The sequence below is a fragment of the Papio anubis genome, chromosome 7 (genome assembly GCF_008728515.1).
Source record: "Papio anubis isolate 15944 chromosome 7, Panubis1.0, whole genome shotgun sequence".
Taxonomy (NCBI): domain Eukaryota; kingdom Metazoa; phylum Chordata; class Mammalia; order Primates; family Cercopithecidae; genus Papio; species Papio anubis.
In genome coordinates, this window is record NC_044982.1 from 43690997 (window position 1) to 43717854 (window position 26858).

At 36.8% G+C, this 26858-nt stretch overlaps 1 protein-coding gene across 1 annotated transcript in view; it reads left to right on the top strand.

Annotated features, from left to right (window-relative positions):
- Positions 1-26858, top strand: part of KCNH5 (potassium voltage-gated channel subfamily H member 5) — a 341017-nt gene that overhangs the window by 177205 nt on the left and 136954 nt on the right. Inside the window, exon 8 of the mRNA XM_003901908.5 lies at positions 22911-23110. Within this exon, the coding sequence (XP_003901957.3) occupies positions 22911-23110 (200 nt within the window). The remainder of the gene's footprint in view (positions 1-22910; positions 23111-26858) is intronic.

Below are 26858 nucleotides of genomic sequence, written 5' to 3' on the forward strand. Positions count from 1 at the left end.
TCCGCTGCCATCTCACCATACTCCAATGTCCTCATCTATTCGTCACTACCTCTGTCAGTTAGTAGAATGCAAGTTCTTAGAACTTTTCTACATGTCAACATCACAAATTTCTATTCATTCAATGTCCTTATACAGTGTGCACTGAGCTAAGAGTAGGATTTTTTTTTTCTTTTTTTTAAGACGGAGTCTTCCTCTATTACCCAGGCTGGAGTGCAGTGGCACGACATCTGCTCACTGCAACCTCTGCCTCCCAGGTTCAAGCGATTCTCCTGCCTTCACCTCCCGAGTAGCTGGGACTACAGGCACATGCCACGACGCACGGCTGATTTTTTTTTTTTTTTTTTTTGGCATTTTTAGTAGAGATGAGATTTCATCGTGTTAACTAGAATGGTCTTGATCTCCTGACCTTGTGATCCACCCGCCTTGGCCTCCCAAAGTCCTGGGATTACAGGCAAGAGTAGGAATTTAAAGATAAATTGTATCTTCCTTCATTTATTATTTGGCATAGATATTTCAATGTAATGCTTTAATTCTTGCTCCTTAACATTTGCCAGAACAATCTTTAGGGAAAATGTTGAATTAGGTATCATAGAGTTTTTTTTTTTTTTTTTTTTTTTTTTTTAAATAATACAATAGAGTGATTAAAACCACCAGCATTGGGCATGGACTGAGACTATTTGTTCATCACTGTGTTATCTGTGTATCTGACACATAGTAGAAACCAAATGAATATTTGTTGAATCAATGAATGAATGACCAGGAAATGAAATTGTGAAAGAATCAAAGAAGAATTTTTTTCTTTTCAATAAGCTGGGGGAAGCTTGTATATGCTTCACTGCTGATTAGAAAGTTCCCATTGAAGGGAGAAATTTACTACTCAAAAGGGAGAAGGACGAGAGAGATAATAACCTAGGATTTCTTAGAAAAAGGAATTAAATGGGATCAGAGTATTGGATTCACTGACCTTAGGGATGCCACTGAACACAAACAATGACTCAGTCTGAGATTTTCATGCAAATTACCTATTCTTCCTGATTCTGATTAGTCTCCTTCTGACATATGTAGGTAGAGCCACCCTAAACCAATCCTTGCCTACCACACTGCTTGTCGAGCCCATCTCTTAAACACTGATGCACATGGAAGCATATGTGTCCTTCCACATCCTTTGTTTATGTCCTTGTCCCCCTTTTCTCACATATCATAACAAGCTATAATAGTGCACATTTTCTTGCCTAATGCTTAGGGCTTTCTATTCATTTCAATTCTTCATTCCCCAGAACCAACACAGCTAATATGTGGTGGTATAAGAACTAAAGCCTAAATTTCCAGCCCAATTGTATTGTTTAGATATGTCTCTAAATGAAACTGTAAATGAGACATTTCCTTGTTTTCCAAAAGGAGAGATTTTTTTTTGTCTCGTATTAATGGAGAAGTGATTGAACTGTCTTTTAATTGATATAACTTAATACAAATTTTAGCTGTCATCATATTGGAGCCACACCAAACAACTTTAGCAAATACTTGGAAATTGCTCCTCCAGGAAGCTTTTCTTAAGCCCCAGGATTGGGTTCGGTGCCCCTTCAGTGAGTTCTTCTTATAGCACCCTATGTAGCGTTTGTGACACTGAACAGAAATTGTTTAACTGGTTACTATTAACTGTAGTTTCCCTGGGGATAGATGTGATCTTTTATACCGTTGTATTTTAGCCTCTCACAAAGAGTCTGGTACACAGATGATAATCAATATTGAGTAATACCCAATAAGCCAATCAAAAAGTCTGAAGAAAAGAGCTTGACATGTTTGACTTTTCATTTTGTTCGCAAGTGGATGTTCAATTGCAGTGAAAACAGTTTTCACTGATATGTTATATAAACAGAGAGAGCCTATTTTAAGATCTTATGGCTAATGGGAACAATTTTAAAGTGTTTATTGAGAGGCAGTTTTAGACGATGATTCAAAACACAGGATTTGGGGTCGGAATACCTGTGTTGGAATCTTGACTTCGTAACCTACTAGCAGTTTGACCTTGAACAAGCAACCTATCCTCTTTCCCTTTAGTTTCATTATCTCTAAAATAGAAATGATAATAGACCTATGCCAGAGAGTTTTCTTAAGGTTAAGTGAGTTTATAAAAGTTATATATAATAATGACTGTACATGTATTATTATTAAATTGTGGGCATAATAAGAATACTTTCCAAAATACTTCATATTAAAACTATGCCTTATATTTTCCAGTGGTTAAAGGCTTCCATACATTGCTTTTATTTTACATCTGAAGGCTAGAAAAGTAACTAGATTTATAAATAGAATAAAACTTAGACTTTCTTAAGTAAAAAAAGTTATTGTTATTTTTATGTGTGTGATCTACCACTACTCGGAGGACTTGACATTTCCTCTGTGACATGCCATTAGGACATGACTACTTTGGACACATAAGCTTCTAATCAAATGATTCATTACACTCACATTTACATATGAGAGCTTTATTCTTCAGATGAAGAAGTCACAACATTTATATAGGAAGTAAAATATCCATTTTTAGGAGAAATTCTTTACTTGCGATTGCTCCAAGCAGTCAAAAAAAAAAAAAAAAAAAAAAAACCATTACTTTATGAAATGCCTGAGAATATTTACAGAACTGTTTCCATTTATGTGTGCCAGAGAAACCAATGGAGGCTAATTTGTATGTAACTTGTCTTAAGCAGATGTGACACTGAGTATTTGATTCATTGGCCAAAATGCTAAGCTTGTTGGAAGTCTTATAAAGAAAAGAAATTTACTTACATCCTGAATTTCAGCTACAAAATGTCTCTTTTGCAGTGACTGTAGCATAAACTAGAAGTAGCCATGGACCTAGAAACTATATATGTATTCAGTTGGTGCAAAAGTAGTCATGGTTTTGCCATTAAAAGTAATGGCATTGCATTTAAATCTTTAATCAGTCTTGAGTTAATTTTTGTTTAAGGTGTAAGGAAGGGGTCCAGTTTCGATTTTCTGCATATGGCTAGCCAGTTTTCCCAATGCCATTTATTAAATAGGGAATCCTTTCCCCATTGCTTGTTTTTGTCAGGTTTGTCAAAGATCAGATAGTTGTAGATGTGTGGCATTATTTCTGAGGCCTCTGTTCTGTTCTCTACTGTTGGTCTATATATCTGTTTTGGTACCAGTACCATGCTGTTTTGGTTACTGTAGCCTTGTAGTATAGTTAGAAGTCAGGTAGTGTGATGCCTCCAAGACCTAAAGCCATAAAAACCCTAGAAGAAAACCTAGGCTACCATTCAGGACATAGTCATGGATACAGACTTCATGACCGAAACACCAAAAGCAATGGCAACAAAAGCCAACATTGACAAATGGGATCTATGTACACTAAAGAGCTTATGCACAGCAAAAGAAACTATCATCAGAGTGCACAGGGAACCTACTGAATGGGAGGAAATTTTTGCAATCTATCCGTCTGACAAAGGGCTAATATCCAGAATCTACAAAGAACTTAAACAAATTTACAAGAAAAAAACAACCCCATCAAAAAGTGGGCAAAGGATATGAACTGACACTTCTCAAAAGAAGACATTTATACGGCCAACAAACATGAAAAAAAGCTCATCATCACTGGTCATTAGAGAAATGTAAATCAAAATCACAACGAGATACCATCTCATGCCAGTTAGAATGGTGATCATTAAAAAGTAAGGAAACAACAGATGCTGGAGAGGATGTGGAGAAATAGAAACGCTTTTACACTGTTGGTGGGAGTGTAAATTAGTTCAACCATTGTGGAAGACAGTGTGGCGATTCCTCAAGGATCTAGAACCAGAAATACCATTTGACCCAGCAATCCCATTACTGGGTATATGCCCAAAGGATTATAAATCATTCTACTATAAAGACATGTGCACACATATGTTTATTGCAGCACTATTCACAATAACAAACACTTAGAACCAACCCAAACGCCCATCAATGATAGACTGGATAAAGAAAATATGGTACATATACAGCATGGAATACTATGCAGCCACAAAAAAGGATGAGTTCATGTCCTTTGCAGGGACATGGATGAAGCTGGAAACTATCATTCTCAGCAAAATAACACAGGAACAGAAAACATGGGGAGATGAGTAAGTTGCAGGTGGAAGTAAGCTGTATCCCATTTGGGGCATCACTCCTGGGTACATGGTAGATCCACATCTACCCTGTAGAACTATAAGTGAGTTGGTTATTGTTAACTGAGTTTCAGGAGGCTTTGTTTCCCTAGGAAACTTAGTATTACTTAGTTCTTACTCTCAGGACATGATTGTTTGCAAGAATATTAGTTAGGAGGCTGTTGCAGTAATTTCGCTGAGAGAGGAGTGCCTAGACCAGAGCAGTGGTAATGTGGATGAAGAGAAGTGACCAATTTCTCATCTGTAAATGGAAAGGAATGCCCCTCCCATATTTATCAGAAGGATTAACTGGGAACTTGAAAGCACCTGTAAAGTGAAAGCTGGGAAGCTTAGCTGGCATATTTCTTCTTCTTCATAGTGTTAATGACAGCTCTCAGCCTCGGTCATGCAACCTCTTCATGTAAATGTTCAGTTTTAACCTACTGTCAGGTTATGTAGTACCTGACAGGAGCCCTGAAGATCTTTTTCATCACATGCTTATTATAGTTGACATTTCTGCCACAGTGATGTGCCCAGTAAAATGAACTTGATATGGCTTTATTCCATACATGTCAAGCCTTGGCTGTAATGATTTATTGAAAAGGTGAACATTTGGTACCAAGAGTTGCTAGAAAAGAATAAAACTTAGTAGTGTGGTAGACAGAGAAGAAATTCAATAATATATCTTGCAGTCTTTCATAGGATACAGTATTTCATGGGGTACACAGTCTTGAAAATTAGAAAGGTGGGAATAATTTTATCAAATCAAAACTTACACTCTTTGAAACCTATTAAACCAGTACCATTTTTGTGAACCTTGCAGGTTTTTATTGATTCCATTCATCATAAGCAATTAACTAAGGTTACTTTTCAGCCAGCTTCTAATGAATAGGCCAAAGATAGAAATACTCTGTAGACAGAACACTCAAAGTTTCTCCAAATCCCAGTTCCTAGGAAGTATAAGTAGAGTAATATATTCTGCTTTTTAAGTTTCCAGATGATGGCGTTTTCCTGTCTTCATATATCATCACATGGATTTGTTCTTCTCGTTAGATGATGATGATGATTGTCAAGTACATGATAATCAATTGGTGATTGCTCTTTAAAAGATCCAATCTTGTTTTACACAGGATGGGATATTGTCTTTAAAATAAGTCAATGAACTATCCCATCATATATAAAATAACTTGCAGTGCTTGCTTACCAACAGTTAACTTTACATCAGTTAATCTATTGCTCTAAGTAATGCACAAGGTAAGTCTAGGAAATACACAATTCATCAAAAATATGGTTTCTTGCTTTCAATACATTTGCACTTTATGTAGGGCAGTTAAAAGTACACAACTGAAGGGATTTGAAAAGAATTAGAAAGGAACCAGTCGACATAAAGGAAGAGAGTACAGACTGAATATGCAGAGTGCCAAGATAGCGCAGACAGCTCCCAGGCCCTCCAGGTCTGCAAGAATGTAACTGTGTTCCAGTCCTCCGACTTAAGTTTAGTCTCTCTGTCCTGTGATTCTTCCTCATGTCTATTGGTTTACTTATTTCTCTCTTCATCTGCTATACCTGCGTGATTCCAGATTCTCTTCATTTCTTTCCTCATAGAGATGTTGACCAATCTGGTGGCTTGTTTACCTGTCTTCAGTCTTTTTCCCACTCCAGTCCAACTTGTCTAAAACTGCAAGCTTTTTTTTTTTTTTTTTTAATAGCATTTTACCCTTATTCACCAGACACTGACTTAAGACTGAATTAAAGAATTCCACTTTAAGACCCACAGAACATAGTGGCAGGGAATACAGAGAGTCTGTGTCTAAACCCAACAAGTGTTGTAAAGAAAACAGCAAGCCCTGCCAACTCATGTAGACTGTCCTTCTCCTTGCTCTCTGTCGCTACCTAGGTTATTTTTTGGTGAAATTCAAGTTGGGCCTTACCACCTAGCACTCCTACTCTTGCTTTTCTTATAGGTAGGCATGACCTTTCATGGCTAGTTCCGTCTTTTTGTCAGTCTGTGACACTGGTTGATGTAGTAAACACCTGTTTTTAGATGTGCTAAAATAGGCTCCTCTGCTGAGGCCTGTATTCGCCTCCTGGGATTGTGGCAACAGCCTCTCATGTGCCCCAGTGCCAGCACCTGCTCCTTCCTGCCTACTGCAGGGATTGTACAACGGTTTTCCGTGGTGATCTGCAAAATATTCATAGGTTTTTAATGAACAAAAAAAGGTTCCAAAAACAAACAAGCATGAAAAATGGTATCTTACTGCAAGGCCTCTCAGAGCTTTTGATATGCTAATATGCATTGTGACATGCTAGTGTGAATTGGGACTCTCCAAGAGGAAGAATTAATATGCAACATTAATGAAACTTATTTGATCCAGAAACTACTTTTTTAGAGAAACATCTGTTAACATCACAGAGAATTATAGTGTTCCAAGAGAGTACAGTTTGCAAATTTTGGACTGCTCCATCGAATAAAATACCTTCCACTTTGACCAACTCATCTTTTCTTCTCTGGGCATACTTGGTTCAGGTCAGTCATATACTTTGCAAAATTCACTATCCATTTAAAAGCCTCAGGTCAGCTTAGTCTGTGTACGGTCCCAGCAAGAGAAGAAAACAGTGGTTTCAGGTTCTAGAGCTGTGTTTTTATACTTTATGTTCATTCAGATGAATGTAAAAACCAATTTGGAGAAAAGTGATATTCTCCAAATTGGGAATTGACCTAATTGCTCTTTACAGAGATTTTTCTACTTTCTGAAAAATATATATACTTTCCTGAAAAAATGTAAGTACCTATTCTTTATCTAAAAATTATTCAGGGTTATTGTAAAATAATCAATTAATACAGAAAAGTCTTTAAACTTTTTAAAAAAAATTTGCTTCTTTAAAACAAAAGAACCCCACAAATCCTATTGCCCAAAAGTAACAACTGTTAACATCTTGTAAGCATCCCCTCAGTCATGTTTCTAGGAATTCTGCCTCTTGGTCATGTACGGATGGCATTATAACAGAATAGAAGTAAGGAGAACAATTAAAACCATTGTGGTAACCTATGGGATGATAAGACCATATTTTGGAATGTAAATAGAAAGGAGGCCATGAGTATAAGAAGTACTCTTATTCCCAAGAGGTGCCCATAAATCATTCACCCCCACTTTCAGATACATATAAAAAAGTATACATACAAATTAAGTAAATTTTTAGACAAAAATATGCCATTAATCTTTTCAGATCTGTGCCTAGAGATCCCCATCATTGTCTTAATGGCTGCCTGGTTTACAACTGCATTAATGTGCCAACATGTGTGTCACCTAATCTTCATTTTGGAACATTTTACTGTTTTTCTTATATAACATATAAAATTTCAGTAAACATTTTTATGTATTCTTTTTATAATACCATGGTATAGTCTCTAAGAAATGAAATAATTGCACTAAATGGTAAACCCATTTAAACTTTTAATCTATACTTGGTAGAAGCATCTCTTCTTGATTAATTTCTGGGGAAGTCTTTATATACTATGGCTTATAATATATTTTTCATAAACTGCCAAGTTTCAAGAATTGATGTTCCCAGGTTTTAATATTCCTGGAAGAGATTAGGAGATAATTTTTACCTTGTGATTAGCCATAGCCTTGTGATTTCATCCCTCTTAATGGTTTGTTTTTTTGTCTTCCATCTCTTCATACTGGCACATCAGAGCACTTTGAAAGTATTCTCAGTCATATTTAAACTGGGATGGTTCTTGTGCACTTGCTGTTTACTTTGCTACACAAGGAGAATATTTTAAGTTTAATTCCATTTATATTTTTGATGTAAATATAGCATAGTTATGTGTCCAGAACTATTCTGCCAATTACAGAGAGAGGTAAGGACTTCATTAGGTTTATAGAAAATATGTAAACACACGTTAAAGACTATAAAGCAAGATGTATGATTAATATTTTAAAGAGTGGTATGTTGATAGGTTCTGTAGAAGAATAGAAGGAAAAATATCTTGACCTGAGATAACCAGAAGAGGTTTCATGAAGAAAATGATAGGCCCTGAAGAGTGTCTTAGGAAGGATGGAGCGAAAGGGAGGGCTTTCATGGGAGAAAGATACATCAGTTGTTTATTGGTGTCTAAGAAATGACTCCACAGTGACCTAAAACCACACCCATTCATCATTTCTCATGATCCCCTGGGTTGACTGAGCAATTGGTTCTTCTGCTCGTTTTGCTTGGGTTTCCTCAGGCAGCTACATTTAGCTGATGCGTTAGTTGGGAGCTAGGTTCAGCTGGGACCACCAGAATAACTAGACTTCACTATTCTTGCTCTCTTGTTGTCCCTCAATACAACCGAGACTTCTTCAGGGTGATGATTTCGAGGCAGCATCCCAAGAGAGTAAAAGCAAAAGTTTCAAGTCTTCTGAAGGTCTAGCTCTGGAAATTGCATAATCTTATCTCTGCCACATCCTATTGGTCAAAGGAATTTACAAAGCTAGGGAAGACTTAAGGGAATAGATTCCATCTTTTAGTGGGAGAAGCAGTAAAATCTCACCACAAAGGGATTTGCATACCAAGACAGGAAAAATTTGTGGTAATATTTTTAAATCTACCACAAGGGAACTGTATGAACAAAGATTTAGAAGCAAAAATGAATTGTTTTGAGAGTCAGCCAGAAGACATGTTATGACGTGATTTCTCAGAAGATATGAGAAGCTCCTGGCTATTCCATAGGGATCATTCTCAGGACCCCGAACTGCTTAGGTTATTGGCAGTGCTGGCCACTTCAGTCTTTGGATCTTGGATCAATCTTACTTGTATTTTAACAAAAAATTTCAATATTATTTTAAGTATTATACTAAGGCTTCTGTATTTAAGTAAGCGTAATAGTAACACTAATTTTATAGATAAATAGAAAAAGTGATGTAAGTTATATTCTGTATTTATTGCTTCCTTTACATGCTGGTGCTTATGATTGGAGAAATGGCTTGCAGGTATCACCATGGAAAAGCAAAGATTCCTGGGTCATTCAAATGTGTATCTAGTATAAAATAAACAGAGAAGAGCCATAAACAAAAGAAATTCAGTTTTTCATCATAGTGAGAGAGAATTCATTGTATTTTCTTATTCCTGTTTTTTTTCTTCTGTAGCTGATAAAGCTAGACTTATAAATAGGTAAGGTAATCTTTGCATTTTATAAATTCAAGGCCATAGGAAAATCTCTGTATCAAAATAATGGATTGCTACATTGAACTGAACTCTTATCATTGTAGTTTTCTTATTTTGTGTTTTAAAGTTGTTTTTTTAAAGATACAATCTAAGAATTTACAAATATCCTGAAAGATACAACTCATGCTATTATCAATCATCAGATCAGATCATAATTATACCGTGTGTGTGTGTGTGTGTGTGTGTGTGTGTGAATGGAGATGGTAGAGGGGGAAATGTGACTTTTCCTAACTTAACATAGGAAAAAAATAGAAACAAAATAGAAGTGACAAAGGCATGTGTCATCAGCTACATAACTTGTGAAATATGTTATACTTTCAGTTGTTCCTTGAATCTGTAAAAATAGCAATTTTCCAGCCTGGGAACCATAGAAAGACCCTGTCTGTACAAAAAAATGAGCCGGGTGTGGTGGCACATGTCTGTGATCCCAACTACTCTAGAAGCTAAAGTGGGAGGATTGCTTGAGCCTGGGAGGTCAAGGCTGCAGTGAGCCATGATTGCATCACTGCACTCCAGCCTGGGTGACAGAGTGAGACTCTGTCTAAAAAAAAAAAAAAAAAAAAAAGAAAAAAAGAAAAGAAAAGAAAAAGAAAAAAATCAAGTTTTAGAGATAGAAAATAAAAGCAAACAAAAATTTCAGTGGCAAAATAAGTCAGTCCTACTATCTTTTCCAAGTTGATGTTCTGCTCCTTGAGAACATAAAGTTGTGTGTTTGTGCTGACCCTTGTCCAGCTTTGCATCTCTTAATACAAACCTATCTGATTTCTCCTTAGTCATTTGTATTCAGCTGAAGTTTTAGTCTTTGTAACCATAGATTTTGAAAAATCGTGTCACAAAAAGGATTTCATCTTCCTTCTGGGAACCTCTGAGTGGCTGTGCATCATCAGCAGTCTCTGGCTATGCTCCTTGTAAACCCTCCCTCATTTTCCTCCTTCCTCTGCTTCTTTCCAGGCTGGGTTTAAAACTTCTGAGAAACATGGAGAAGTGACCAGTGTTCCCAGGCTGGCATAGATAGCATTCCACTAATTTGAGATGTGGCTCAGTGCCTAAGACAGCTCCCCTCTAGGGAATCTTTTAGTGACTAAGTTAGCCTTTGTATTAGATGGGCTACTGCACCAACTAGGAGGGCGTGAGGCCTTAAGCAATGGGGTAGGTCCTGTGACAAGGGGGCTTAGAGTGGTGGTAGGCAAGCAAGAAGTTGGGAAGAGATGAGCACTAAGAGGCAGCTGGGAGCTTCTAAAGATAATATAGAGTTTTACTCTGTGGTTGTCTATGGTGGCCTGACAGTTGCTACATTTAGGAACTATTGTTTTATCCATAATAAATGAGTCTGAAATGGTGAGTTCAGTATTCACTGAACACCTATATTCCTATTTCAGAGGGATTTTTCTATATTTGCTCAGCTAGCTTTTATCAAAGTTACAAAAAGCATATGTAGCTGTGTAAGCAAGGCAAGTGTACTAATTTTATTAGAAGCTAAATGAGTTTTGCTGGATTAGAGAGAACAAAGAAAATGAATTTACTTAGTGACCCAGCAGATCCAATAGTGCCTGAGGTGTCAGTGGCAGATAGGGATGCTGTTTGGAGCCTTGGGCAGGCCCCAAAGGTGAATCACAGTGGAGGCCTCTAGGATTTTGGAGCAAGGCCCTGCCGTTTTCTGCAGATAACTGCTCTCCTTTTGAGAGATAGCTCTTGGCCTGTTATTGGGCTTTGGGGGGAACTGAACATTTGACTATGGGTCATCAAGTCACTATGCAACCTGAACTCCCTATCATGAAGTGGGTGCTGTCTGACCCATCTGGCCATAGAGTGGGTCATGTACAGCAGCATTCCCTCATCAAATGGAAGTGATATATATGTGATCCGACTTGAGCAGGTCTTGAAGGCATAAGTAAGTTACATGAGGAAGTTGCTCAAATCCCCATGGTCTCCACTCCTGCCACCCTGCCCTCTCTCCTGCAGCCTGCACCAATGGCCTCATGGGAAGTTCCCTATGATCAGTTGACAGAGGAAGAGAAGGCTAGGGCCTGATTCACAATGGTTCTGCATGATATGTAGGTATCACCCGAAAGTGGACCACTGCAGCACTACAGCCCCTTTCTAGGACCTCCCTGAAGGACAGCAGTGAAGGGAAATCTTCCCAGTGGGCAGAACTTCAAGCAGTGCACCTGGTTGTGCACTTTGCTTGAAAGGGGAAATGGCCAGATGTGCAATTATGTACTGATTCATGGGCTGTAGCCAGTGGTTTGGCTGGATGGTCAGGGATTTGGAAGAAGCATCTTTGGAAAATTGGTGACCAAGAAATTTGGGGAAGAGGTATATGGATGGACTTCTTTGAGTGGTCAAAAGCTGTGAAGATATTTGTATCTCATGTGAGTGCTCACCAACAGGTGACCTCAGCAGAAGAAGACTTGAATAATCAAGTGGATAGGATGACTTTTTGTGGACACCACTTGGCCTCTTTCCCCAGCCACCCCTGTCATCGCCCAATGGGCCCATGAACAAAGTGGCCACAGTGGCAGGGATGGAGGTTATGCATGGGCTCAGCAACATGGACTTCCACTCACCAAGGCTGACCTGGCTATGGCCACTGCTGACTGCCCAATTTGCCAGCAACAGAGACCAACACTGAGCCCTCAATATGGCACCATTACTCTGGGTGATCAGCCTGCTATCTGGTGACAGGTTGATTATATTGGACCTCTTCCATCATGGAAAGGGCAGAGGTTTGTCCTCACTGGAATAGATATTTACTGGTTATGGGTTTGCCTATCCTGCATGCAATGCTTCTGCCAAGGATACCATTCATGGACTCATGGAATGCCTTATCCACTATCATGGTGTTCCATATAGCATTGCCTCGGACCAAGGCACTCACTCGACAGCTAAAGAAGTGTGGCAGTGGGTTCATGTTCATGGAATTCACTGGTCTTACCATGTTCCCCATCATCCTGAAGCAGCTGGATTGATAGAATGGTGGAATAGTCTTTTGAAGTCAGAATTACAATGCCAACTAGGTGACAATACTTTGCAGGTGTTGGCCAGAGTTCTCTAGAAGGCCCCGTATGCTCTGAATCAGCATCCAATATATGGTACTTCCTCCCATAGCCAAGATTCATGGGTCTAGTAATTAAGGGGTGGAAGTGGAAGTGGCATCACTCACCATCACTCCTAGTGATCCTCTAGCAAAATTTTCACTTCCTGTTCCTGTGATATTACGTTCTGCTGACCTAGAGGTCTTAGTTCCAGAGGGAGGAACCAGGAGACACAACAACGATTCCATTAAACTGGAAGTTAAGATTGCCACCTGGACACTTTGGGCTCTTCCTACCTTTAAGTCAACAGGCTAAGAAGGTAGATACAGTGTTGGCTGGGGTGATTGAGCCACACCTTCAAGATGAAATTAGCTTACTACTCCCCAGTGGAGGTAAGGAAGAGTATGCATGGAATACAGGAGATCCATTAGGGTGTCTCTTAGTATTACCATGCCCTGTGGTTAAGGTCAATGGGAAACTAAAACAACCCAATCCAGGCAGGACTACAAATGACCCAGACCCTTCAGGAATGCAGGGTTGGGTCACTCCACCCGTAAAAAATACACGACCTGCTGAAGTGCTTGCTGAAGGCAAAGGGAATACAGAATGGGTAGTAGAAGGTAGTCATCAATGCCAGCTACTACCATGTGACCAGTTGCAGAAACGAGGAATGTAATTGTCATCAGTATTTCTTCCTTCTTTTGTTAAAAACATGTTTGTGCACATATATACTTGTACTAAGAAAATATCTTCATTTTATTTCCTTTTTTATCCTTTTTTCTTTTAAAAAAAATTTTTTTTATTATTATAACTTTAAGTTCTAGGGTACTTGTGCACAACATTTTGTTACATATGTATGCATGTGCCATGTTGGTGTGCTGCACCCATTAACTCGTCATTTACATTAGGTATATCTCCTAATGCTATCCCTCCCTGCCCCACCTTCCCCACAATAGGCCCTGGTGTGTGATATTCCCCTTCCTGTGACCAAGTGATCTCATTGTTCAATTCCCACCTATGAGTGAGAACATGCAGTGTTTGGTTTTCTGTTCTTGCAATAGTTTGCTGAGAATGATGGTTTCCAGCTATATCCACGTCCTTACAAAGGACACAAACTCATCCTTTTTAATGGCTGCATAGTATTCCATGGTGTATATATGCCACATTTTCTTAATCCAGTCTGTCACTGATGGACATTTGGGTTGATTCCTTGCTATTGCTATTGCTATTGATTCCTTGCTATTGTGAATAGTGCTGCAATAAACATACATGTGCATGTGTCTTTATAGCAGCATGATTTATAATCCTTTGGGTATATACCCAATAATGGGATGGCTGGGTCAAATGGTATTTCTAGTTTTAGATCCTTGAGGAATTGTCACACTGTTTTCCACAATGTTTGAACTAGTTTACAGTCCCACCAACAGTGTAAAAGTGTTCCTATTTCTCCACATCCTCTCCAGCACCTGTTGTTTCCTGATTTTTTAATGATTGCCGTTCTAACTGGTGTGAGATGGTATCTCATTGTAGTTTAGATTTGCATTTCTCTGATGGCGAGTGGTGATGAGCATTTTTTCCTGTGTCTGTTGGCTGTTTGAATGTCTTCTTTTGAGAAGTGTCTGTTCATATCTTTTGCCCACTTTTTGATGGGGTTATTTGTTTTTTTTCTTGTAAATTTGATTGAGTTCTTTGTAGATTCTGGATATTAGCCCTTTGTCAGATGAGTAGATTGCAAAAATTTTCTCCCATTCTGTAGGTTGCCTATTTACTGTGATGGTAGTTTCTTTTGCTGTGCAGAAGCTCTTTAGTTTAATTACATCCCATTTGTCAATTTTGGCTTTTGTTGCCGTTGCTTTTGGTGTTTTAGACATGAAGTCCTTGCCCATGCCTGTGTCCTGAATGGTATTACCTAGGTTTTCTTCTAGGGATTTTATAGTTTTAGGTCTAACGTTTAAGTCTCTAATCCATCTTGAATTAATTTTCATGTAAGGAGTAAGGAAAGGATCCAGTTTCAGCTTTCTGCTTATGGCTAGCCAATTTTCCCAGCACCATTTATTAAATAGGGAATCCTTTCTCCATTTCTTGTTTTTGTCAGGTTTGTCAAAGATCAGATGACTGTAGATGTGTGGTATTATTTCTGAGGGCTCTGTTCTGTTCCATTGGTCTATATCTCTGTTTTGGTACCAGTACCATGCTGTTTTGGTTACTGTAGCCTTGTAGTATAGTTTGAAGTCAGGTAGTGTGATGCCTCCAGCTTTGTTCTTTTGGGTTAGGATTGTCTTGGCAATCCTTTTTTTTCTTTACCATGTTGACTTCATATCAGCATTTAAGTATTATTAACTTTATGTAATAGTATTTGGGTTGGGTATTGATGTGTTTCTGGTTGTACAAAAGATAGTTGTATTATGTTAGTTGTAATTATGACCCTATTATTGTCTTTATTTGAAGATGATGATCTCAGGAGATGTGTATGGGTTCAAGTTGACAAGGGGTGGACTTGTTATGGGTAATAATGAGTGTCACGTTGATTAGACTGTAGGATACAAAGTATTGATCCTGGGTGTGTCTGTGAAGGTGTTGCCAAAGGAGTTTAACATTTGAGTCAGTGGGCTGGAAAGGGTAGACCCACCCTTAATCTGGGTGGGCACCATCTACTCAACTGCCAGTGCAGCTAGAATATAAAACAGGCAGAAAACCATAAAAGGATTAGACTGGCCTAGCCTCCCAGCCTGCATCTTTCTCCCATGATGGATGCTTCCTGCCATTGAACATCAGACTCCAAGTTCTTCAGTTTTGGGACTTGGGTTGGCTCTTCTTTCTCCTCAGTTTGCAGATGGCCTGTTGTGGGACCTTGTGATTATGTGAGTTAACAATTAATAAACTCCCCTTTATATATTAAGATTAAGATTATATATTAAGATTAAGTCAAGATACATCCTATTAGTTCTGTCCCTCTAGAGAACCCTGACTAATACATTTAGCTTAAAAGAGAAAAACTATCATAGAAGGATAAAGGGGAGATCAGGCCCTCTTAATACTTTGAGTCTTTGCTTTTACTTCTGTGTTAATTTCTTATAATTTTTTCAAGTGAACAATCTTCCCACATCTTTCCCTTCATTCCTCTTCCTCTCTCCATTTCTTCCATCCTTGTTACATTAGTAATTGATTAATGCAGGTTTGTGATTAACTTTCTAAAGTTAAGTGATTGTTTAGGGCATATAGGAAATAATATCAATAATCATTGCCATGTAATTATTGAGGCTATTTTGGCAAAGTCAGTTATGGTAATCACAGGATCAGCTCTAAGCTAGGTGAAATCTATCCAATATTATACTAAAATTTGATAAGTTCTAAAAGTGATCCTGCTGTGTCCTAACTAATTTTACTAGTTGACACTTCATTCAAATAGTGATTCAGTCAACTCACAGTATTATTTGGAATTTCCCTTTCAAAATTCCAGCATTTCTTAGAGGGAAAAATGCGTCAAATAGTTTTCAATATTTAACACTTAAAGTTATTGATGAGACCAGTTTCTAACAAAATAATTGGCACAGCCCAGATACTAGATGGAATGGGATGTAGATTAAGTGAAGATTGGAAAATAGAAATTGCCTGGCTCATAGCGGATGCATAGAGGGTGCCTACATATATGGGTCACTGCAAAAGAGCATCCATTGAAGCCAGGAGCCATTACGAGAGAGATGGAAGAAAAGCAACTTGGAAACTCGAAATTTCTGAAGATCAGCTTCTTCACTTTGTGCTAAGGCCAACCGGAGCCATTTCAAATGTTTTAACAAGCTGTGTGCTACACAGATGATCACAGATTGCTGGAACATTTTCCTTCCACATCTTAAATGTCATTATTAAAGGTGAACTTTAGTGAATAGAAATAGAAATAGAAAATGATGGTTGGACCATCTATGAGGCCTTAAGCGTTACTGGAAATGCATTATCATATCAGTAGTTTAAACTGCTCAGTCTAAGGCCAATAGTCACTTGGCAAGATTTATAAAAGGAAGATAATTAGGAAAAGTTAGTATTGGTTATCATTATGGACAGACACAAAATGTAGTATCTAAGAAGGAAAGGTTATTAATAAGGAGATGGAGAGATGCAGCTTGACCTAATGAGCAAATGAAATGACTGGAGAACATTTTTCAGAGATCTGAATATCACTGTTTGATCTCTTATCATGAGCAATTCATAAGAGTGAAGGCCAGGTTACAGTTAATTGACTTAACGTGATATTTGTTTGACTCTACAAATTGTTTAACCCTGAGAAATAAACTATATTGTTTATATGCTTAGGTTGGCTATATGACTTTTTATAAACCATAAAAAGAAAAAGATTCATCTTCTTTCAAAGAATATAATTTGGGAGAATTAAGGACTAATAGTTTTCTATAGAGAGTAGTGGATACCACTTGAGGGTGGGGATTATGTCTGTCTTTTTTATCATTGTGTTCCCAGTGGCTGGTATAGTGGCTGGCATATACTAGGTGTCCAATAAATATCTACTAAATTCAATAATGCTTGAATGAATAGTGATGTCTGTGATGAGTTATAACATTGTTCAATCTTTCAACCTGTCTCTTTTTGATAATATGGTGTATTCTTTCATGTCTTCAATATTCATACTATAAAAATAGAAGGCATTTTTTCCATTTTAAAATATAAAGCTATATTATTTATTAAAAATTGTTTTTCAGAATATTCTCTTGGGCTGTGATGTGTGTCATAAAGGACTCACTACCCTCCTCCTCTAGGACCCCTGCCCAATTTGAGAATCACTGTGCTATTAACGCTAAATTGATCATGGTTACATAACTAATCACACTTAGTGGCTTAAGAAATGAATAATCATTTAATTTATTCATGAATCTGCAATTTGCACTGGGCTATGAGGGTATGACTTATTTCAGCTTCATGTAGTATCAGCTAGGATGGCTTCAATGGTCCTGAAAACTCTACTTAGTTGACTCAGCCACATGGCCGGTAGGCTGATGTTCTCAAGCTGTATCCTGCACATACAATCACAGACTGATGAAATGTTTTGTTTTATTTCTTAAGTAACATTATTAAATATTATGAATATAAAAGAAAAAAAGGAGTGGTTGAACCACTTACGTAGTCTTAAGTGTTAACCAGAAATGTAGACTAATATCAATATTGTAAATTGCTCAGCTACGGCTGGTGCTTAGCTGGGAGTTCAACCAAGGCTATTGGCTAGGGGTCTTTATTCCTGTCTATGTGGGCCTCTCCAGAAAAATTCTCGGGCTTCCTCACAGCATGAAAACTAGATTCCAAGAGCAGGTGTTTCAATAGTGAGGAATTACAAGTTTCTAGTTTTGTAAGGCCTCTGGGACTAGACATTGGCACAAAATCATGGTCACAATATTCCAGTGGTCTAACAGTCATAGGGTATGCCTACATTCAAGGGATCAGAATATAGACCTTGCCTCTCAATGGAAGAGTTCTCAAAGAATTTGTGACCCCTTCCATTGAGAGGCAAGGTCTATATTCCATCTTTTATGTGTCATAATTATCTTCAAAATAATCCCTTTGTGGTGAATAAGAAAAATATAAGACTTTTTATATAAGGCATTTGCTGGTTTATATGCCAGATTTACTAAGACCTTAAGTATGATTAGCTTTCACAATTAGCAAGTTATCTTAAGTCTATAAGTCTGCAGGAGAGCATGTAAAAAAACCCTTACGAAATTATCACAAATTAACCTAATTATTACTATTAATAGTAAAGTACATGGATTGACTATATGATATCTCCATTCAAAAGGTAAAATAATGTAAAGGGTCTCTACAAAACTGGCCAGACCATGGGAATTCATGTTCAATGAATGACAATGGGACTTCCAATTTATTTTTACCTTAATATGGTTAGGACATGAATAACCTTAGCCTTTAAATGTTTCATTCCCCTACCTGCCTTAACAGTGTATATTCCTTCTATATGTTTGTAACACTGGTAGTAAGACTTTGATATGAAAATAAAATGTTTCTGAAAAACTGTTTCTTCGTTTTCGGTGTGTGAATTTACTGGAAAAAAATATTTGAACACTTGCCGTGTTCTAGGAACTGGTCTATATTGGGAAAATACAGCAGTGAGCCAAAAGGATCAGGCCCACACCTGCCCTCTTGGAATTTGCATTCCTAGGGGAAAAGATGGATAATAAATAAATAAATAAATAAATAAATAAATAAATAAATAAAGTTAAAGTAGTGATAAAATAAGGAACGATAAAGCATGGTAAGGAGGTAGATAGTGATAGTGGGGGAAGAGGATGTTTAGACAGCATGGTCAGGGAAGGCCTCAGTGATGAGTGAGGGTTTTTTTTTTTTTTTTTCCCCGAGATGGAGTCTTGTTCTGTCACTCAGGCTGGAGTGCAGTGGTGTGATCTTGGCTCACTACAACTTCTGCCTTCCAGGTTCAAGCGATTCTCCTGCCTCAGCCTCCTAAGTAGCTGGGATATCAGGCGCGGGCTACCATGCCTGGCTAAGTTTTGTATTTTTAGTAGAGACGGGGTTTTACCATGTTGGTGAGGCTGGTATTGAACTCCCACCCTTGTGATCCTCCTGCCTTGGCCTCCCAAAGTGCTGGGATTACAGGCATGAGCCACTGCACCCAGCCAATGAGTCAGGTTTTGATCAGAGACCTGAATGAGGAGAGGAAACAAACCAAGTGAGGATCATGGAGAAGAGTGTTCGAGGAAGAGCTAGTAAAGGGGCCCTGAAGAATTAATTAGTTTAGGTGGTTTGATTAGCAACAAGAAGATATATACTGAAGCAGAGGGAATGAAGAGAAGACTGACAGGAGTGATGGTCAGTGGAAGAGGCAGTGCTATGATTATATGTGGCCAAGATCATATTATATATGATTATTCTTTTTTTTTGGGAAATGATTTTTGTGGTGATGATGATGAATAGCATTTCGTGGATACTTAGTCCCTACCAGACTCTTTTTAAATACTATTTTATATGCATTATCTCATTTAACACAACCCTTTTGTGAAGATTCCAGTGTAATTTTAAAGTTGTAAGTGAGGACATAGAGGCCAACAGAGGTTTAGTAATTTGTCCAAAGACGCACACTCGTAGAGACTGCAAGAATGCTGGTAGAGACAGTGAGAAGTGATTGAATTGGAGCTATATGTTGAAGGTAGAGCGAACAGGAATTGTTGATGGATCAGATATAGGAGATGAATCAAAGAATGGATTGAAGAATAACTTTGAGGTTTTTGATCTGAGCAACCAGGTATGGCTTTGCTGTTTGCAGAGGTGAAAAGTACGTTTGGCTGTTGGAGAGAGGGTACTGTAGACTGAGTTCCTTTTCGGATGTGTTAGATCCAAATAATGATTAGACGTCCAAGAAGATAGGTGTATCTGTAATATGGGAGGGAGGTATTATTTTGAGAGTTGATAGTTTAGAGGGAGCTTTCTACTGAGATCAGTCTCCCTTATTATTGTGTGTCATGCTCCAAGGCCTCTGTCATTAAAGAAATGCCCATTTGTTCTGGAACGCAGGTGCAGTGGGCAGCGCTGTTCCTGCTTGCTGGAGTATCATACATGCTGTCACACTATCTCTTTTGAAATGCATTCCATACTCAAGATTGAAGATATTCATAAGAAAGAAGTGATTTCTCTTTTAAAAAATATATGTAAATGACATGGATCTATATATGTGATAAAATTTTATAAAACTATACACCGAAGAAACAAGTGCATACGAAAAAAAGAAAAACTGGCAAAAACAAACAAACAAACAAACAAACAAACAAAAAACAACCTCTCTAGTTTGGTTAATTGTACTGTGCCATTCTTAGTTTCCTGGTTTTGCTATATTACTATAATTGCGTAGGATGTCATCCTTGTGAGAAGCTGCATGTGGGTAATGCAAGCTTTCTGCACTATTTCTGCAACTTCTGAGTCTAAAATTATTTCAAAATAAAATTACAAAAATGTAAACATATAATTGCATCTCTTACTTTAAATTATTATCTTGTTTAGTCTTATGCGATGCAGGGACACTACATTCACATGAAAATGAGAGGCAGTGAGGGGTAAAGAGCAGTTGGTGAATGGGTACAAAAATACAAGCGAGATCCAGTGTTCAGCAGCACAATAGGGCAACTGTGGGAATAATAACTGATTGTAAATTACATAAGAACTAGAAGAGTGGAATTGGAATGTTCCTGACACAAAGAAATGATAACCAATTACCATGATTTGATCATTATACATTATATGCTTATATCAAGCTATCATGATACCTCATAAATATGTATAATTATTATGTGTTCATAAAATAATGAAAATGAAAAATGAACCAAAAAGTGGATATTTTTATAATATGCCAAACTTAATGGGATGTTGATGATTCTTCATTTCTTACTGCTGCAAACTTTTAATACATTAGCAGGTTCTTCATATTTTATCTTAAACTTTTTATATGAGCAGAATATATTTTGTGTATACATTTAATGTACCCTAAAAGATGAAATGCATAGTAATTTGTTAAACTAGAAGGCAGTAATAAGACATTTGGCAAATGTAGCATATCTCAAGCATCTTAGAGAGCCAAACAAGTTAAACATGTTAAAATAATAGGTAGTTCTGTGACATTTATTGACAATTTATGATAGCTGAGCACTACTAAAAATCATAATTGCAGCATTATTTCATTAACCCCTAAAATACTCATTATTTTAAAAATGTAAATTTTTCTTATTTCTCTTTTCTGAAAATGTAAAATTCCATATTTGTTAGATGATTCTGCTGTCATTAATTTGTTAACCTTATTTCTGTTTGTTTTTCTTAAGAGCAACAATGGTGGAATAGAGATGTTAAGTCTGTGATTACCTTTAGTTTATTTATTTATTTTTTTTTAGGAAAGAAAACTCTATATCTTTTAATAAACTTAATAATTCTTTATAGAATCAAGATCTCAGGATACTATATCCACAATCCTAGTAAACTCTTCATTTCAACATGGAAAATTGATACATTAAAGATAAACACATTTATTTCAAAGTATTAAAATAAATATATGCACACAAGACATTGAAAGACTGACAAAAGGATAACTTTTTGTTTTTCAATACGAATATTCAAAGGTATAAAGACTCAGTTGGGAAATGTCGACACTCTATTCCTCCTACTCAGGTCTAACAAAATACGATCGGTCTTAAAAAATTGTCCTGCACTGGCGTCAAATAATAGCAGAAAAACTGATGAAATTTTTATAAAATAATAGGTTTCGGTTGTGAAATTATAATTTGTTACACTCAGAGGAGAACAGCTCTTCTTGAAAAAAAATAATTTTCTAAAAGCAGTATATTAAAGATCTTAAGTTGCTTCACTAGCTTGATTTTATACCACTTCCATCAAATGGGATTTGGCTGATGAAACTGCAAAGTGAAACAGTCTATATTTTGTTTAGAGTCATTTTTCAAATGCTTGGAGGATGTAGGATGGAAATTATCATTGCCTGTGAGTCTACTTATTTGTGAAATGCTTATGGAATGCCTGTGTACTGAACATTAAGGTGAATAAAATACTGCCCCCTTTTCAAAGAAGCTTCCAGTTAACAAGGGAGTGAAACCAGAGGGGCAGGGCAGGTTGCAGGTAGTGTGCTACTGAAGATCGGAAGTTTGTTGAGTTTAGGCTGAACTCTACTCTAAATAAGCTTTTGTAGGATCCTGTCAGCATTAATAGACTGACTACATCTGGAGAAAGAAGAGTTGGTGAATTATGGATTGAGGAGGGAGCAGTCGGGGCTTTGAAATACCCTATTACCCTATACCACCCGTAGTCCCCCATAGATGAATGACAGTCATCAGTGGGCTAACTTTACATTTAATTAAAATGATGGAATAAAAAATCACTGGAATAATTATATGAATTTAATAACTGGAATTTCTCAGCATTGCCAAAGTTTTATTTTAGCTAAAAACTCCAAATCTCTTTATCTTTACAACCTTCTAAACATGAAGCACATTAATTTCTCTCCACTCCCTAAATTTCTGATGTTCTGTCAAAAATATTTATAACCAGGGAGGTATTCCAAAAGCTGGAAGGAGCAGGTAATGAGAAAGAGCATATGTTTCTAAACGGGATCATCAATCTCTGAAAAATTTAAATTGATTAGGCTTCATTCAGGAGGACAAAGTGGAGGATAACTTTAATCTACTAACAAATAGGATTTCTTAGGCAAAATTATAACTTTGGATCATCTGACTCTTCAGAAAACACTGTGATGACTCTTATGTTTTGTCATATTGACTAGAGTCGTGCATGCTCATAAAGTCATGTTTCTCCTACTGAAGGTAATGTTTTCTGAGGGAATACCAAGTGTCAGGCAATCTTCTCAGAGTTGAACATGCATTCACCCCTACAAGTTTATAAGGATGTCTCTGTCAAATTATTCATTGATTAGCAAATATTCATATTTTTTTCACGTGAGATGTTTGTTTTATTTTTATCATTTCTTCTCTTTCAGCTCTTCTTTATGCAACTATTTTTGGAAATGTTACAACAATTTTCCAGCAAATGTATGCCAACACCAACCGATACCATGAGATGCTGAATAATGTACGGGACTTCCTAAAACTCTATCAGGTCCCAAAAGGCCTTAGTGAGCGAGTCATGGATTATATTGTCTCAACATGGTCCATGTCAAAAGGCATTGACACAGAAAAGGTATGGGTTATTATTATTATTATTTAGTTTCTATTTTAGTAGGATCTTCAGATGCATTAAGCTTTTCCACTCACGTATTGCTTGTATAATTGCTTCATAACTGTTATTCTGTATTTGTAAGTGACATATCAGTCAATCAATCATATTTATTGAGTGTTTAGAGGGTGCAAAGCACCGAACCATTAATCATCAATTAGTACCAGTCATCACATTCAATTTAGAAAATTCAGTTCCTGAAAATAACTCATTATTCCATTTCCCTAAAACACTCTTATTATCTCTCACAGTAATTTGTTGCATTCCTCTAAAACTCAGAGTGCTGCCATTTTTCCTGCTAGAATTTATTCTTGATTTCCCCTTTGCCTTTTTTGCTCATTTAAAAATTAGAAAGAGACTTCCTGGCTATAAATTAAAAATGTATGTGCCTTCTATGCTGTCCTTCACTTAAATTTCTCCCATCTCGTATGTTTTATAAAGAACTTGTAATTCTTTATTTTCCAGTTTGCCTTACACACATCTATAAAATAGATGTCTCCCTCTCCAATCATCTGATATCTCTAATCTCTTCCTTGCCTTTTCATGGAGCTGATTTTAATTTTTTTCATCTATCTCATATTTGGGGCAAAGAAGCACTCAAGATCCTCCTTAAAATAAATAAAAGCAAATTTAAAAAAATCCTCACTTCCTACACCCAGCTGATTCACATCAAATACAGAAGATGAAAAATAAAGCTTGCACACAGAGTTTTAGAGGAAACCAGTCTTGAGCTATTTCACTTTATAGGCATCAGTGGAGACTATTCTTTTTAAGTACTGATTTTTGACATGTGATAATTAGATGGCATAATACCTTCCTGGCTGTTTCCCACAATTTTTTTTTGTTCTTTTAACCTCATGAGGTTGACTTACGGTTTTTCTTTAAGACTCACTCAAAAAGCATCTTTCACTGTCAGAGGGAAAAAGCAAATGAGAAAAGTAGATGTTTAGTTAGGAGAATTTCATGAAGCAACATGTAATTTTTTTTAAGCCAGGGCAGGTGTTGTTAGTATAGATGGTTGAGTGGAGGTATAGGGAATGGATGAGGAACATAGGAGTTGAGGGAGAGAAGCCTTCAGAGGGAGTGCAGGTGAGATATTAGGGGGCAGCTATGTGGAGGAGTTGTGAAAGGGGGTGAGATTTACTCCTCTTTCGATATTTTACAAGATATAGTATAAGTTTTCCAGTTAAATGGCCCCTTAAAAGTGGTATGCATGAACACAGAAGGAAGAAAGCAAACTGCATTTTTATGGAATCCGATTAATGGATATCTGAGCCAATATATGGCTAGTAGAGAGAGTATCTAAAGAAGAAACAGAATCTTCCTTGGGTGAAGGTGAGGGTAACAGAATTTAAGTCATCAAAAGCAGGGTGTCCATTGAAGTCCACATTAAATGAAACAGATCAAGAGACAACCACCAGCCTCGTCAATCACTAGCTCAGCAAGAAATTTTCCTTTCCAGAAAATGCAATAGAGCCATATAGTAACTAATAAAAAATCAGTAAATGATAGAATAATGTCCTTTTACATATTCGAAAAGTGTCTGAGCCAGGGCCTCTGGCACAAATCTAGTACATGGCAGAGTTTTGAGTCCTTGCTCTCTATATTCCTGAATACTGAATTATTCATGAATGGAGCTGACCAGATTGTCTTCAAGCCTCCCCTTGAGGACATGCTTAACTGTCTGATTCATGATGGAGTTAGGGTCTATTGCACTGGCATGCAATGTCTCTCAAAGTGCACATGCCATGTGGCAGGGAAAAATTTCTAGGTACCTACCATGTACTGCCTTAAATATCTTTTTTTGTTTACTTGCTCATTTGCAGTTAAAGAAAGGTACTTCTGATTAGCAAAGTATCCAAGGAAAATGGAGTAATAGAACAAATACGGGGAGACTAATACTAAAAGTGAAATAAAAATTTAATTTCAATGAAAAGATTTTTTAAGGGGATATTTTAAGATATCAAAATTGGTTAGCATTTGGATAAGAAAAAATCATGGATGTGGCTTTTAACTGAGTGAGGAATCCTTAAAGTTGTTTTTGACGAATAGGAGAAGCATATTTAAATAATCGTGACAAATATAAAAGTTTCCTTGTTCATGTATGAAACATACTCTATGCCTGTATTGATTTATCCCAGTCTATTAAGAAAATCCCCACCCAGATACATAAGTTCTAGGTTAACGGCACTGAAGGAAAGAGAAGGAAGGAAAGACATCTGCCAAATTCTGGGCTTAGAAAGGGGGTGTAGGGATTTCTAGTACTGCATCACTGAAGAGACTGAATTTAAAAATGATCCTTAGATTACACACCATATGCTATACTAAATGTCAGGAAAACAAAAACTGACATTCAGCTCTCTGGTTTTGTAAAGAACCTGACAACTAGAGCAGAAGACTCCTATGCCTGTTAGGCATTCAGCTATTTAACAAATAAATTATACATATATAAATATAAATATATATATAGATTATATATGTATAACATACATTATATATATAAAATAGTATATATAAAAATAATTTTAAAATACAATAATAAAGATACAATACAATAATACAATACAATAATAAAGACTTGAAGCATAGACAAAAGAATTAGTAACCAAAGAAAAGAGAGGGAATAGATATCTCAGAACTAGATACCACTAGGGAGAAGAACTGAACATAAGTTACAGAATGAATTGTAAAGATGGAATGGACATATTAATTAATATCATTATAAAATGAACTAAGAATCTAAGAAAATATTTATAAGGGTCTTCACTGATGACCCAACATAAATATCAGAAGAACTGAAAATTAAATGCAAAAAACAAGAAACAATAAACGATTAGAAGAAAACGTGAATATATTTATCTTTGTACATATGAAAGTAATGGAATATATAACAAGGTAACTGACAAATAGATTTTACTAAAAAGTGTAAAATCTTTCACACTAGAAAACTATGAAAATGAAAATGACATAAAGCATTTGCAACAAATTTTGCAAGTGAAATGTTAATTACCTTAATATGTAAAGTGATTTATAAATTAATAAGAATTAGAATACTTGGAGAGAAAAATGATCTGAGGACATAGGTAATTTATGGAAGACAGAATGCAAATTACTAATAAACATAAAAAAGGCTTATTTTCACCTGGAACAAAGAGTTAAAACTTAAAAAACAACAAGCAAAAAGACATAGAAACATTTTTAATATGACAAATGGACAAAGATGATGCCCAGTCTTAGCAAAGGCTGGTGACTGGCATTATTGTATAATTCTGGGAGGTGTGTAAATTGGTAGCACATTTCTTGAAAGGAATTTGAATAAGATAATATTTAAAATTTGGTGGTATTTTAGAGCTCAGTCCTTGTGCCTCGTCCCTTTTCTGTCTGTATTCCATCCTTTCATGATATCCTGCAGTCTCATAACTTTAAACCAGCACCACCCAATGTTCATACTTACCTTGGACTCGATTCCCTGAACTATAGACTCTCCCCTCCAACTGCCTACTCATGTCCAGTGAAGTTGTCCAAAATCAAACGTCCAATCATCTCCTAAAAACCTGTTTTACAGACATTCTTTCCCAGTGAAATTAATGGAAACACTACCTTTCAGTTGCTTAAGACAAAATCTCCCACATTTAAACCTCTGCTGAATCCTTTTGGCTCTACCTCCGATTCTCACCACCTCCATTGCTATCACCTGGTCCACGTCATCATC